This window comes from Numenius arquata, chromosome 21 (assembly GCF_964106895.1).
Source record: "Numenius arquata chromosome 21, bNumArq3.hap1.1, whole genome shotgun sequence".
Lineage (NCBI taxonomy): Eukaryota > Metazoa > Chordata > Aves > Charadriiformes > Scolopacidae > Numenius > Numenius arquata.
In genome coordinates, this window is record NC_133596.1 from 7,394,620 (window position 1) to 7,409,748 (window position 15,129).

Sequence of the window (15,129 nt, forward strand, 5' to 3'; positions counted from 1 at the left end):
AAGGGTTAATTTTTATTAAAAATGTATCAACAACCTTTGTGAAGTGGTTAGACTATGGTAAATGACCCCAAAGTCAATTGAGGTGAGCTTGAGAAAAAAGAGAGGATTTTTGGAACAAGTGCCCATGATGAGAGAAGAGACTTTTTGTGATATTTTTCTGCTTGTAAGTATTATTAAATCAATTGTATACATGCGATATTTCCAACCATGTTTTCAAAAAGACATGCATGTCAAAAAGAGGAAAGTAAAACTAAATACTTATCTAAACCAAATACATTATTAAGCAGATGATAAATTTTGTTCTAACAACTTACTGTACCATTTCTGTTGATTGCTGTTACGTTAACATTCAGCACCTCTTGTAGTAGATCAGACCATTTGGAATTGAGTGTATTAGCTTTTCTGAGTAGATGAATGTTAAGCCATTGCACTCACTGTAAACAGTCATAAAAAATGGCTTAAGGTAAAATGTTTGGGATTTTAACCTTTGTTTATTCACCTTCATACATATTTACGTTGAACGTTGAAGAGATTTTTAAACAGTCCTGCTGAAACCTTACTTGTTTCATATTTGTTTTCGATCTTTTCCAAACACACTTGTGGCTTGACATGGACGATGGTGAGATGGATTTGATGGGCCTGAACTCTGAGCATCAGCTTGGCAGAGTGTATTATAAACGTGGTTTCCAAACAGCTCGCCAGCCTTCCGTGAAACAGACCTGCCCTCCCAAACCCAAATAGGTGTTTGCTGTACCACATAAGGGAGCTGCTGCTGATATTGTCACTTATCTGTCATCCATCGTGTTGGGAGCAGTTTTATTCTCAGAGTAGAAATTAAAGCTCTTTGCCTGGGGAAAGTAGAAGAGCAAAATACCAAAACAAAACGCCTGCTCTCACTCCTGCGTTATTTGACATATTTATTTAAACAAAAAAGTGTTTAGAAACTCATGTAAGTAAAAAATTTAATAGCTAGAGAATTACTAATCCTTTTGTATTTATTTAATTCAAGACAATTAATATGATGTATGTTGCATATCAGTCCCGAGATTAGAATTGTGTAATTAAAGTTGTGATCGCTGAGCACAGCCGAGGAGCTGTATGTTGTTGGTAGCGGCATCGTGCACAGCCGTCCCGCAGAGGTACCGCTGCCCAGTTAAACGCTTGTCAGAACCACAACCCCTGCCTTTGCTGCTCCTGTACCTGCAGGCAGCAGAACCTCATCCAGGTTCCACTGGTCTTACAGTACGCGCAGGTAACACAGCTTCTCATTTCCCAAAGAAACTGTCCTAATCCATTATTTAAGCAGCAACTGAAATACAACTCAAAGCAAGCATTACCAGAGCTTTTTAAATTGACAATGTAAGAAGGAATAAAAGCTAGTTGAGTATTTTTCATACTGGTGGCTCTTTTGCTTTGTGAAACGCCAGAGTCAGCTTGCACTGGTAGATTTGCTGGGGTCGTGGAGACAAACCCATCGTTCCGTCTGAGGGGACTTCTTGGCATCTTTCACAAGGTGCCTTCCAGTCAGGGGGAAGCAGAGCTGCAGGTGACGTCTGCCTCTGAGTAACTTCTTGACAGACGTGTTAAAGGCCCCACATCCATCCGTGGGATGCTGGTGTTCTCCCAGATGCACGTGGCTGCTGCTTTTCAGTGGCCTCTTTGATCAGGAATCACTATCTTGGCTATCTCCAAGCAGCAAACAACTTCTGCTTCTCCTTAACTCCTGTTTACAGACGGCCACGGGCTATTAGGCACCGTGACATGCTGTAGCTCTGTCCAGAGTCAGTTGGGTTGGATTTCCAAGTTGTTCTCATCTCTCACTGGCTGTGCTCTACAATAAGTGTCAGCTTCTCTGTTTCTCCCTCCCCTATTATCAGGCTACTTATTCTAATGCTGTTTAAAAGAGGAGAATAAAAGTTAAAAAGCAGTGATCTTACTTAAAAAAAAAAAAAAGAAAGAAGTAGGAAAATTGAATTCTGGCAAATAAAAACATATTTTAATAGTGCACTATTTTACATCTTAAAGTGGATTATTGATTAGTATTCAGAAAACTCATGTTCTGCAGAGCTCTGTGCAGTCAATAGCAAAGTAATGGTGCTGAGCCAGTGCTCTGCAAACCCCTGTGTTAAACTCTCCCCCTCCCTGCGTTTGTAGGCTGAAGGGAAATATAAAGACGACCCTGTTGACCTGCGCCTTGATATTGAACGCCGTAAAAAACATAAGGAAAGAGATCTTAAACGCGATAAATCCAGAGAATCGGTGGACTCAAGAGATTCAAGTCACTCAAGGGAAAGATCAACTGAGAAAACAGAGAAAAGTCACAAAGGCTCAAAGAAAAAGTATGTAGGAAACCAAATAGCCATTTCCTTCTGCCTTTTGTGTTTCTGGTGTTAAGGTTGGAGACAGCAACCGTGTACGTACAGTTGTGCACCTTTTGACATAAGCTCCAGTGCCATGAATTGTTCCTCTGCGTGTCTTCTTGATACCGTTATATCTATCTGAAACAGTAAATAATTAGTAAAGGTAAATGAGAAGGCTCCATGTATCAGAAGGGGTGAGTCACTTTTCCTTCTTGTTCCTCTTGTGTTCTAGAGAACCACCATATTTCAATGACTTTGCTTTAATGTTAATTAAATCCTTTTCTATTAGATTGGTTTTCCATTTGACCAAAGCTCTGTAGATGCATGCTTATCTCATAGTAGATGGTGCAAACACCTTAGAAGCAAGAAATTCTTTCTGGAGAAGATTTGGGACCTGCGTTAGATCTGTCTGTTGTAACTAACCCTGAGCTCTTACTGTGGCTTTTCATAGCAGGAATAGGAGAGCATTGCATTGACAGGGGAGTGATAAGGAAATGGTTCTGTAGCAAACCAGTCACGACTGACTGACTAACCCTGTTGGTGTCCCCCTCACCTCCGTTTCCTATCACTGAAACAGGAAACACCGAAGGGTACGGGAGCGATCCAGATCCAGTTCGTCGTCATCACGATCCTCTCATTCAGTCAAAGCAGAGGAGTATCCTGAGGAGACTGAGGAGAGGGAGGAAAGCACCACGGGCTTTGACAAGTCCCGCCTTGGGACTAAGGAATTCACTGGTCCAAACGAGAGAGGAAGAGCTAGAGGGACCTTTGTAAGTGTTCTCCATCCCCTGCCCCTGGGTATCAATTCCCAAAGGGGTCAAAAAGTGGCCATTGTGTATTGGTCTTCCACAGTTAAAGCATCCGTAAAGGAAAAATACCAAAGACGTTGTCTGGTTGTGGATGATGAGCCAGAATACGATTGCTCTGGGTCTGGAGCACACACCAGGGTGCTGGGAATACAGTCTGGGCAGTTGCACTCCAGATGCGTGGAGCAGAATCAAGCCTGGAAGCTTTTGTGCGTTAGTAATTGCTGGGCAGTGCCGATGGGCAGCACGATGTGTGTCAGTCCGTTTGGGTTGGCTCCAAAGGGACTCCTCTGGCCGGAACCACGCTCCTTGTTTGCACCTCGTATGCTTTGGCTACAGAGATGTCTTCTGTGCATGGGATATTTGTCAGATGCCTTCTCTTGGGTGCTCTGGAAGTGCCTCCACATGACCTTGAACAGCTTTACAGAAACTGATGTACCGTGTGATGAGATGAGCTAGAAAACCCTAAAAATGTTCTCTTATTTTCATGATGGGCTAAAGGAGTTCTTGGACAGTTAGAGAAGTGTTGTTGTGTCTCTCGGTGCCTTGGGGGTGGGACGGTACTGCCACTGCAGCCGGTTTAGTTTTCCTCTGTGTTTTGCCATTGTAGCAGTTCAGAGCGAGAGGCAGAGGATGGGGCAGAGGCAACTTTTCAGGCAACAACAACAGCAACAGTGGCGGCAACAACGACTTCCAGAAGCGAACCAGAGAGGAGGAGTGGGATCCAGAATACACACCAAAGAGCAAGAAGTACTACTTGGTACGTGTCTGAGGTCCTGAAAATCTATATACTCTCCAGGTATAGCTGCTCTTAAATGCTGTAGTTCAGTGACAGCTGGTGCTTTTACCTCTGTCCGGTCCCCCAGGTTAAGGCTTCAGGTGATGCTGCTTCTGGCTCATGGCTAAAGAGAGCTTGTTTCTGTTCTCTGTTGAGTGGTTATCATTAAGTGAAACCCTAAAGGCCTGTTAAAGAGCACACGTTTCACAGTATTGTGGAAAACACAACTTAAATCTCAGTCCATGGTCCAGATGGCCTGCATTTCTGGGTTCTTCCATCCCCGTAAAGCGCCCAGCTTCTGGATAGGTCAGTACCGGTCCTTTCTCTGTCTGGTGACAGCAGAGCCCTGCGAATGGGCATCAGTCTGGGAGGGTCCTGGTGGGGTTCTTTGAAAAAGGGGTGGTTTTAAACGGACACTAACTCATTTGGTCTCTTTGAGATTTGCGGTTACTTAAGATCTCTCACCTCTCATTAATAATGCAGGATTTCAGTCTTGTACCTCAAACAAGAAACCCTTGATTTTATTACTGTATTTCTATCTGATCTTGTTGAGGGCAGAGCTGTAACTTTTTGGGGTATCTGGTCTTTACCCTGCATTTGAAGTATAGAAATGGATCAGTTTGAGCCCAGTGACATGGTCCGTGCCTTTAGATGGCAGTACTGGCCATACAGACAGGACGACCTGGCCGTGGGGTTGTGTATCACAAGCTGGAGTTCTCCTGCTCCTCTGTTGCTGGTAGTGAGTCTGATTCAGCCTCTGTCCTTGGCTTCCTCCTGTGCAGCACGACGACCGGGAGGGTGAAGGAGCGGACAAGTGGGTGAACAGAGGCCGCGGCCGGGGTGCTTTCCCCCGAGGAAGAGGTCGCTTCATGTTCCGCAAGTCGAGCACCAGCCCCAAGTGGGCTCATGACAAATTCAGTGGAGAAGAAGGAGAAATTGAGGACGACGAGAGTGGAACAGAAAACCGAGAGGAAAAGGACACCTTACAGACGACAGCGGAGTAGCCGCAGCGTCTGCCTGTTTGCGAGAGCCCTGGCAGGAGGGTGACGGAGGCGTCAGGGCGACGGGGACGTGCTGAGCGGGGCCCGGAGCGCAGCTCTGAATCCATCCCGAAGTTCACTGCATTTCCAGAGTCCGGCCTCCCTCCTGGGGCTGGAACTGAGGAACCACCCACGCTTGGAGCCACTCGGAGTCAATCTTCCCCAAGACTCACCTTCTAGACTGGGTAAGGTCGAGTGCGGGGTGAGACCCTGGGTTTTCTCTCCTCTGTGACCTTATTGAACGGTCAGTTATTTTTTTGGTAACAGGCTCTGACGACAACGTGGATTTTGGTTTGTGCCCATCTTAACCCAGTAGTCTTGACATTTTTGTTTCTCTTTTATAATTTGAAATAGTAAAGGTCGGGATTAACTCGCCAGTTCAAATTTTCCTCCCCTATTGTGTATTCAATTTTTTAAATTCATACTCTACTTATTTTAGGCCTTTACGTATGTAGTAACATCAATTCAATGATAATTTTGGAAACTATTTTTGGTTCTTATAAATAAGAAAACAATGAAGCATGTGAATAAACATCTAAATGTTAACTCCTTGGGACCAAACTGCTATGATTTTTTTTAAAAAAAGACAACTTTTTTTTTTTATGTAACAGTTGAGTTTAGGGCCTTTTAAAAATGATTGTTTTCCTTTTATGTTGAAGGTTAACGAAATTAGCATGGTTTAAAAAAAAACAAAAATTCTACCCTACTTTCCACCACTGTGTGTGTACAGTGTTAGGCCTGGTGTGTGCTGGAGTCCCAAACTGCTTGTAGGCATTTTGTGTATCCTCTTTGCAGCTGGTTGTGAACACGAGTGCTCTTTCCGAGGTAACATAGTTTTCTAAGAAACTTCAGAATTCTACTAGGTTAAAAATATAAAAAAGGAGATGAGAATTTTTCAATATTTTTTATTAATCTTTTTATAAAGACAAAAGGCAAATCCCTCCTGTGCTGGTTGAGGACGGCCGTTATGACCTATTTCTTTTTATCTTCTACTTTAACATGCCGAGAAGCAGTCGGCAGGCAGTTCTGGGGCTGAGTCCCGCGGAGCAGGAGAGGCCTGTCCCTGCGTTGTCCCCGCGTGTGCACGTGCTGCAGAGCCACCGCGCTGCCCCTGTGCCCCCCCCCCGCTCGCTGTGCCCCCTTCCCTGCACACACCCATAGAGTTTGGTTTGTTTTGACTTGAACAGTTCCTGTTTAGCGAAGCCCTGAAGTTTGTTTATGCAAATAAAAAACAATAAAAGAAGTAGTAGGTGTAACTCTGTTTTGTGTCCTGAGTGGGGGGCTCCTGTCACCAGAGACTTGGCTGGTGGGGCCGAAGGACCAAAGGCCGGGGGCCAGCCCAGGGCCGAGCTTCAGGAGGGCTGCTGGGCAAGGAACCTTCAAAGGATGGTAGTCCTGGGAGGGCGTTTAGACCAGTCAGCGGCTGTGGAAGAGGGAGCTGAGCCTGGTGCCTGTGGGGCTGCCCCCGCTGTTAAAAAGCAGCAATTTCAAGTAGTTCCTGTCCCGGAGCAACGCTTGAGAGGTTCCAGGTATTTGTGTTGCCGTTACCCTGAAGTGCTCTCTGAGTTAGTCGCTAAAAGCAGCCAACTGCTGGGGTTTGAGCAGGGACTAGACCTTTTAGCCCCGATGCGTTATCAGTAATTGCGTGGGGGGAAGAAGGGGAGTGACAGCCACAGGCCGCAATCCCCCGTGAACAGGAAAAACAGCTCCATCCATGCTCTAAAACAACCCCTCACTGAGGATCTGGGCTCCGGTTGTAGTGGAGGGAGCCGGGCGCTGCTGGTGCTGCCACCCCTCCAAGGAGGCTGCTCCCGCGCTCTGGCACCCCCAGGGGTGCTGGTGTGGGGCGCTCCTGGCCAGTGTGGGTTAATGGTGTTGGCCAACGGCAGTTGAGACAGTGGTGTGGGTTAACGGTTCGTGTTTCCCTTCACGCTTGTATTTGAGCACTCGAGCCAGCTTGAGACAGAGGGTGCCCGGTGTTCCTGACCCCTCAGCCTGATCAGCCGAACCCAGGGTGAGCTCTGCACAGACACCTCCACTGCCCTGTCGGCCTCAGCCCACGTTTCAGTGTGGCCCAGTCAATGCGTTTGGTCTAAAGGAATATTCCCGCTGTCAGCCTGGACCAAGCTCTGGCCAGGACCAGTTGGGGAGCCCTGCGGCCACCAGTGGCCCTTCTGGCTGCCGTGCTCTGGGAAGGGACGGTAGCAGCATGGCCACCCCAGCCCCGTGCGCTCGCGGTTTGTGGGTTTCAGCCCCTCTGTGGTTTAGGTTTCACTTCCCCCTCCACGCCCAAAGCAACAGACACAGCGTGACCCCAGTGGCTTTGAGCTGCCGTCCAGGGCCAGGCGTTTTGTACCTGGGCTCACAGCCCGTACCGGGGGCAGCCGTGCCCGTGTCACCCATGTTTGGCTGCTGCCGGTGTCGCCGGGCTGCACCTTGGGCTGCCTTTGGGTGCTGTCAGTGGGACAGGGGGCCTTGGGGCCACTGTCAGCCCTGCAGGGGTTTGGGGTCTCCGGTCTCCTCTCCCCTCTCCTCACAACGAGGCACCCCCGGCTGAGGGAGACGGGAGCGGTGGCAGAGCCACAAGTCCCCTCCCTGCTCCGCAGTGGGTAAGGTGCCCTCTTCACCTTCTCTTTAAAGTCCATTGAATTACACGGCCCATCATCACATACCCCCTGAGACACCTCCATGGCCCCTTTCCCTCCCGGGCATCGCTTGTTTTGTGACTTCATGTCCTGCAATTGCTCCCCAAGGGGGAGAAAAGGGGGTGTCTCCCTTTCTTGATCTGCAGCTTCTGAACTGGTACCTCCTTTCCCTTTTCCATCCTTTGTGTGGCCTCTAATCACTTCTAAGTTGTCTTCAAGGACTTCCCAATTATGCCATTGCCCCCAGCCCATTCTTTTGAGAATCTGGGACTCAGATTCACTTTGTGTCCTCTGTCAATAACCGCTGATGATGCTCAAACTGCCAACGGTGCCAGTTTGTCGCGGATGGAGCGATGGATCACACTCGTAAGAGAGAATGATGTATTTTATTGATATCCATCCCCAAAGTGCAGTGTTAGGAGGGTGCAGCCATCATAACCCCACTGGTGGGGATGGTTTTGGGGGGCTCACATCACCACGTGCTGTGGCAGGGAGATGTCATCTGGGTCATCAGCAGGGTTGCAGGGGTGCAGGGACGGGGCCTGGCCGTGCTGGTGGGGCGCGAGGATGCGGCATGGACCGGTACCGAGCTGCTCTCGGCTTCAACTTCCTTCCCAGCGCCGAGACGATTTCCTCCGGCGTCACGTGCGTGGTGTGAGGCTGTGGCAGCCGTGGGAGCCTGGCACCGCACCGCACCCCACGGCCTCGTGGGCAGCCCCACACCAGCAGGTAGGATGGAGTGGCTGCGGTTCAGGGGGTCCAACACCCGGGGACCATCCTGATGGCAGTACCTGCACGGGGGGACGTGCTGCTCCTGGGCTGCGCTGGTGCCTCAGGAGCTGGGGGAGCTGCCGAGGAGGAGGAGCAGGGCTGGCGGGACATGGGGCAGGGCCGGGCACCACCACCAGCCCCGCACCGCTGGGCGTGATGGAGTCCTGGGGCCTGCAGAGCAGCTCCCTGTGCCCTCGGCGCTGGGTGCCCTCATCCTCTTCCTCATCCCTGTGGCCCTTGTGGCTGGGGCCATTTTTTGGGTGGATAAAACCCACAGGCATCTTTGCCTGTGAGGTTGCCGTGGCGAGGGCTGTGCTGATGGTGGCCCAGACCAGGTGGCATCAGGGCTACCACCCCGCCATGGGGACAGGGTGGCCTGCCATAGGGATGGGGTTGCCCACCATGAGGGTGGTCTGTGGGCACGTGCCTGTGGCCTGATGCCCCATATCGCGCTCTGTTGGGGGAGGGCTCGTCCCGGTGGGACCCCAGGATGCAGTGGCAGAGGGATGCTGCTGCACCGTAGGTGGTGGCGGGACAGCATCCTGCCTGTGCCGTGGTACCGGCGCCCTGGGGGAGGTTTGCAGCCGCCTGCTCGGCCGCACGCAGAGGAAGCGCCGACCACAGCGGGGACGGGTGCAGGGAGGGTGCGGGGCTGGCTGGAGTAGGAGATGGTGCTGGTGGGAACCACGGGCCCAGGAGCACCGTGGGACCGTGTCTCCCGCTGGTCCTGCCTGTGGCCACCTCCTCCCTGGTACCCCCCTGTCCCTCACACATGACCCTGAGCCCGGGGTCCCAGGTAGGAGCGGGGTGTGGGGACGTGGGGAGCCAGGGATGGCCCCTGGAGACCATGTCCTAGCAGGGCAGGGGGTGGCCATCCCACCCAGCTGAAGGTTCCCTGGGCCAGGGACCATAATGAGGGTCCTTCCCCCAGCACCTGACAAGCCCCTTTGCCCCCTGGCAGCCTGTGAGACAGCGAAGGACGAGGAGGGGGAGCACCCGGGTGAGTCCTGGGCTGGGGGAGGAGGGAGGGATGGGGACAGGGACCGGGATGGGACCCCCGTGCCTGGGGCAGGTCCCCGGAGCCGCAGCTGGGGCTCCCTGGGGGGAAGCGCTTCCTGCCCCACTCTCGCCCGGTGGTGCCACGCGGCGCTCGCTGCGCCGGCCCCAGACCCGCTCCTGCCTCCTCTCCCAGAGCTCCCGGCACCGGTGAGGATGGAGCCGGCCAAGGTCCCCCCCAGCAAGAGGATGGCTCCTGCTCCCCCCGTCCCCACCAAGGCCAAACCGGCCCTCACGCTGGCCAGCAAGTAAGACACACGTGGCCCTATCAGGGCACCTGGGGCCACCGTGATGCCCCCAGCACCATGGCACTGCCGATGTCCGTGCCTTGTCCCCAGATGGGAGCTCCCGTCTGGGAGGGCTGAGCATGGCCCGGATCTGCCACTTGACCACCTCTGCTGCCCCCCCCCCAGACCTGGTGGTCCCCAGCCCTGTGCCTCGGCCGATGTGGAGCTGGGCAGAGCCAGAGACACAGGTAGGTGCTGGGTGCTGGCACCGAGCGCTGAAGCCACCGCGGGGGCCATGCCCCCTGCCGGCACCGGGCGCTGCTGCTCTCTCTTTGGCAGATGGCGATGGCTTCAATGTGGCGCCGGTCACCACAGCCAGGCTGAGCCACCCCACGGCCACACGCCCCCGGGTGCCGGGCCAGCGGCCGCCCAGCCTCGCCCTGGGGAGCGTGGGGGGTCTCTGTGGGGGGGAGCAGCCCTGGGGGCTTGGTGCCCCCCTCCCCAGCACGGGGCAGGCTTCTGGCCCACCGTGGAACACAGAGGTTCTGGCGGCACCGCGGCTGGGGGAGACGCTGGCCCTGGAGGACCTGAAGGCTGAGGTCCGGTCCCTGCACATCCTCGTGGACCTGATGCGAGTCCAGCACCTGTGAGTGGGGATGGGGGTGACGGGGGCGTCCCCAGCGGCTCCTGGCTGCCCACCATCGGGTCTGGCCCTGGCTGAACAATCCCCGGCGTGTTGCAGGCGGGACCTGGAGGAGATGCGGCTGGAGATATGCCAGGAGCGGGCCAAGCGCCAGGCGCTGCAGGTGAGTCCCTGGCGAGGGGCCACCCCCCTGATGGGGTCCCCGCCACCCCCCCAACACTCACAGCCTCTCCCCGCAGGCAGAGATCGAGCGGGTGAGGAAGGTGCTGCCCTGCTAACAGGGACAGGGGCTGCAGCGGTGGTGCCCACCCCTCTGGGCTGGTGGGTGGCACATGGTGCTGGTGCTGTGCCATGTGTCCCCCCAGCCCCGTTCTGCACTGGTTGGGCAGGAACCCTCACCCCACAGCCGGGCAGTGGTCTTCGTGGCGTGGTGTGGCCCTGAGGTCCTGCAACCACCCTGGGCTTATAGATATTGTTTAAAATAAACTATTTTGGGTACGGAGCACTGCTGGGCTGTGTGGGTGCTGCAGAGGGCAGAGCTCGGGGCTCTGCTCTGCCGTGTCCCTGCGGGGCTGGGCTGGTCCTGCCGGGCACAGGGGGTCCCACCAGGGCTGGGTCACTGCAGAGCCCAGGGCAGGAGCCTGCAGTGCTCAGCCCCAGGTGCCAGGAGCGGACGTGCCAGCAGTCACGGGCAGAAGCACAGACTCTGCCGGCCCATCCTGGGGGTGGGCAAGTGCCCTCCGCCATCCCCTGCGCCTTGTCCTGGGCTGGGACGTAGAGCCAGGGCCTGCAGGAGGGCTGGGGCAGCTCTGCCTCCCCCTCCTCCTCCTCTTCCTCCAGCCCCCGCACCATTTCCCAGCCCAGCCCCGGAACATCCTGGCCTCCAGCCACCGGAGAACATCTGGAAAACATCTGGATCCTGCTGGAGCTGGCGGCGCAGGGAGACCGGCCTGGGAAGGAGCTATTTTTATAAAGCTGCCGGGGAGGGGGCGGCGGGGCCCCTGCACCCCACGGGGCCGGGAGCGTGGGCAGGATCTGGCCCAGCCCTGCGGGGAGCAGCCCCGCGTCCCCGGGGAGCACTGGCCCCCCCACAGCCCAGCGGGGAAACATCCGCCCCGGCCTCGCCGGGAGGGCCATGGGTCAGGGCTGGGCGGTGCCGGAAAGGATCTGGCTAATTTTAGAGGGGCTGGGGGAGGGAATTGGCCTGGGTCCCCCCCCAGCACCGCTTCTCTGGCTGCTGTGGCCACCCTATCACGCAGGGCTCCCCTCGGCGTGCAGGGACCCCCACGCTGGGCTCCAGTAGTGTGTAACAGCACCATGTTTGTGGGGCAGGACCCCACAGCTTACACGGACGTACAGCCCAACCGCGACCCACCGCATGGGCCTCCCTCCGGTGCCAAGGCCGAGCTGAGGGGGCCAGCGCCGGCGGCCGAGCCTGGCAAGGTCTGCCCTGTCCTCATCCTTGTCCCCGCAGGGTCCCGGGGTGCTCGGCTGGTGCCAGCAGTCGTACCAATGGCTCAAAGTGCATCGTGTCCCGCAGCGGTGGGGGTCAGTCTGGCCCTGGGGGTGGCCCTGGCACTGGGTCCGACTGGCAGCAGTTCAGGGGTGCTCTGGGGCAGCTCCTCCAACCCAGGGGCAGTGAGCAGCACCCCCCTGTTCTCCCACCTCCTGGCCCCAGGCAGCTCCCAGGGGTGGCACAGTGTCAGCTGGGCTACTGGGGGGAGTTGGGCACGGTGCCGGGGCTCAGTAGTAGTGGACACGGCCCAGGGTGCCAGTGCCAGTGCCCAGGATGTCGGGCTGCCCGTTGCGCCAGATCTCGCGGATGATGCGCTCGCGCTCCTCCAGCCGCTGCGCCCGCTCCAGCTCCTCCGCCGAGGCGAAGACGTTGACGGCCAGAGCCCCGTCCCCAGGGCCGTGCGGCTCCAGGGGGATCTCGGTCACCGGCAGCAGCGACTCGGATGCTGCGCGGTCGACGGTGTCCTCCTCTTCCTCATCCTCATCCTCGTCATCCTCCTCCTCGTCCTCACTGAGGTCCCGTGGCCGGGGCAGGGGACGCGCGGGGGGCCGGCAGGAGAGGCGCAGCACCAGCAGGCACAGGGTCAGCACCAGCCCGAAGCAGACGCCCAGCACGAAGTAGAGCCCGAAGCTCTCAGGGTTGGCTGCAGGGAGAGCAGAGGGGCTCGGGGACCAGCCCGAAACCACCCTGGGGCCCACAGTGGCCCCGGGGATCCCCCAGGACATGTCCCCGCCGGTCCGGGCAGACTCACCTCGGATGTGTGCATATGCGGCCATGCTGTTGCTCAGCAGCTCCATGTCCCGCTTGCGGCTCTCCATCCTGTGCCCTCGCTCAGCGTCTCCGGGGGTGACACGTGCTCAGCATCTGGGGGACACAGGGGCTGAGCGAGGTGCTGCTGGAGCCCCCCGTCCCCTCCGTGGCCATGCCCAGGTGCCACCATGCCCCAGGGGCTCCCGATGCTCCATCCAGGGCTGAGCCCCCCAAATGCCCAACTGGAGCCGTCCCTCTCCCACCACCCTCTGTCCTTCCTGCGGGACCGGACGGATATGGGTCTTCCAGGGCATGGTGACAAGCGGCTCTGCGGCACTGGGCCAGGCTTTCCCCGCGCACGGGCACAGGACATGGGGATGGGATGTGGGGCTGAGAAGCCGGGGTCTCAGCACACCCCTGCAGGGACACGCGGGAGTTCATGCTGCCTTGCGCACACGTACACACCACATACACACGTGTGTTCCCCACAACCCTATGGGATGCAGGACATATTAACCACCGGGCTCTGCATCCGCCATGACCGGGCTCTCCCCTCACCCCCCCGGGCTGTGTGGGGTGGGCCGTGGGGCAGCGTGTGCCCCCCTCATCCTGCTGCTCCCAGCACAGCTGTTTGCCGCGGGGGGCAAGGACCGGCCGCGGTGCAAAGGCCACTAGGTTGGCAAGCAGAAGGGAACAGCACTGAGCCAGGGCCGAGCCCGCACACCCCGGGGCAGGACAGGGCGAGGGGCCAGCGCTGGCCCTGGGTGCAAGAGGAGAAGCCACACGCTCCACAGCTCCCACGGGAACCTGCCCTGGAGCTGGGGAGGGGACGTGGGTGCCCCCTCCATGACACCCCACGGGGACAAGGTCCCGGAACCCTGTGATGGGGAGCGGGGGGGTGAGCCCCCACCTCCTCCTGCCCAGGGACCCGCCTCCCCAGGCAGCTGAGCACCAGCCCTGGCAGTCCCCCCAACACTGGTGTGGGGCTGTGACCCCCTCGGCTGTGGGGTACTCCCAAGGTGTGGGGCTGGGTGTGGGGCAGGAGGCGATGCAGCACCCGGTCCTGGCCGGGGACGAGCTTATTTCCCAGAAACGTCTCCACGGAGGGAGGAATGAGGAAAGAAATGCAGAAAATGTGACACATCAGCAGAACCGTCCCCGGACAGTCCAGTGCTGCACGTCCCGCGGCTGGGCAGTCCCTCACGGGGGGGGGGGAACACACCCCAAAACATGGCCAGCAGAGACCCCGGGAGGCTCCTAGTGCCCTCCCCATGGAGCAGCCCCCACCGCCAGCCTGCAGTGGGGCCAGCTGGGAGCTGCATGGCCCCGCCGTGGGGCTGGAGGACAGAGCCCGCCATGGGGCACCAGGGACACCAGAGCCCCACCAGTGACAGGGCGAGGGCACCCCAGGGCTGGCCCAGGGACACCAGGGTGCTCAGCACCCACAGATGGACGTCATGGGCTATGGCAGGGTGGGGGTCCCAGGCGGCAGCGGGCACAGGGTGTGAGCGGGCACAGCCCCAGAGCGCTCAGCCCCGAGTCCCCAAGCACCGAGCCCTGTGTCCCCAAGCACTAAGATCTGCGGCCCCCAGCCTCGAGTCCCCAAGGACCCAACCCTGCATCCTCTGCCGCTGTGTCCCTGAGCTCTGCATCCCCAGGCACCAAGCCCTGCACCCTCAAACCCCACGTCCCCAGGCACCGAGCGCCACGGCCTCGGGCACAAAGCCGGAGATCCTCGAGCAGGGGATGGGGCAGACCCGTGACACCCCCGCTGGGGCATGCCATCCATCGCGGCTGGATGGATGCAGGGTGTTGGGGTCCCTTGGAGTGCCCCATCCGCCCCACGGTCCCCTGCGGCCCTGAGCCCCATGCTGGTGGCCGGGGGCCAGCGGGGCTGGTACTCACCGGGGTGACGGTGGCCCCGGAGCGGGGCGGGAAGGCGAGCGGCGGCAGGAGCCCGCTGCACTTTGGCTGGAGAGAGGGAAGAGAGAGAAAGGTCTGTTTAGCATTAACGCTGCAGCAACAGGAAATAGTTTGGAGGCGGCTGGCGGTCAGCGCTCCCCGCCGGAGCCAATGGCAGCCCCGTCCCGACACCGAGCGGGGCGCGGGGCCGGGGCTCGTCCCGCTCCCCTGGGACGCTGGGCTCGGCCCTGCTGCGGAGCCGCCCTGAGGCAGGAGCAGGATCGGGCCCGGCCCTCCCTGGGCCCCGGCTGGGCTGGGGGTGCTGGATCCCGGCCGAGCATCCCAGGGTGACAGGGCTGTGCCGTGGCCTCAGCTGGTTGAAGCCCCACACGTTGCTCCGCAGCCCCATGAGGATGGGACGGGATGGGTGTGCAGGGGTTCCTGGGCAGCCCCAGCCCCACAGCGTGGGGACAGGCAGCGTCCTGCCCCAGTCCTGCCTGCCCTGTTGGCCCCAGAAGGGACAGAGCAGCCCGGGCCATGGGGCAGGGGTCCAGCCCCACTGCTGCCCACCCACCCACCCACCCACAGCACATGCTGGGCTCTGCCAGCCCCGGACATGCTGGGACTGGACATCT

The 15,129-nt window shown here is 57.7% G+C and overlaps 2 protein-coding genes across 2 annotated transcripts in view; one reads left to right on the top strand and one right to left on the bottom strand.

The window, feature by feature from the left end:
• The window catches only part of THRAP3 (thyroid hormone receptor associated protein 3), a 31,187-nt gene extending 24,949 nt beyond the window's left edge, over positions 1-6,238 (top strand). The window contains exons 10-13 of the mRNA XM_074162073.1: positions 2,155-2,339; positions 2,938-3,130; positions 3,777-3,926; positions 4,727-6,238. Of these exons, the coding sequence (XP_074018174.1) occupies positions 2,155-2,339; positions 2,938-3,130; positions 3,777-3,926; positions 4,727-4,948 (750 nt within the window). The 3' untranslated portion in view covers positions 4,949-6,238. The remainder of the gene's footprint in view (positions 1-2,154; positions 2,340-2,937; positions 3,131-3,776; positions 3,927-4,726) is intronic.
• A 5,389-nt stretch (positions 6,239-11,627) lies between these two features.
• Positions 11,628-12,706, bottom strand: EVA1B (eva-1 homolog B). The gene is made up of 2 exons (XM_074162032.1): positions 12,594-12,706; positions 11,628-12,485 (listed from the first exon to the last, which is right to left on the bottom strand). The coding sequence occupies exons 1-2, from the start codon at positions 12,658-12,660 to the stop codon at positions 12,070-12,072; spliced, it is 483 nt and encodes a 160-aa protein (XP_074018133.1). The 5' UTR covers positions 12,661-12,706; the 3' UTR covers positions 11,628-12,069.
• Positions 12,707-15,129: the final 2,423 nt, after the last annotated feature.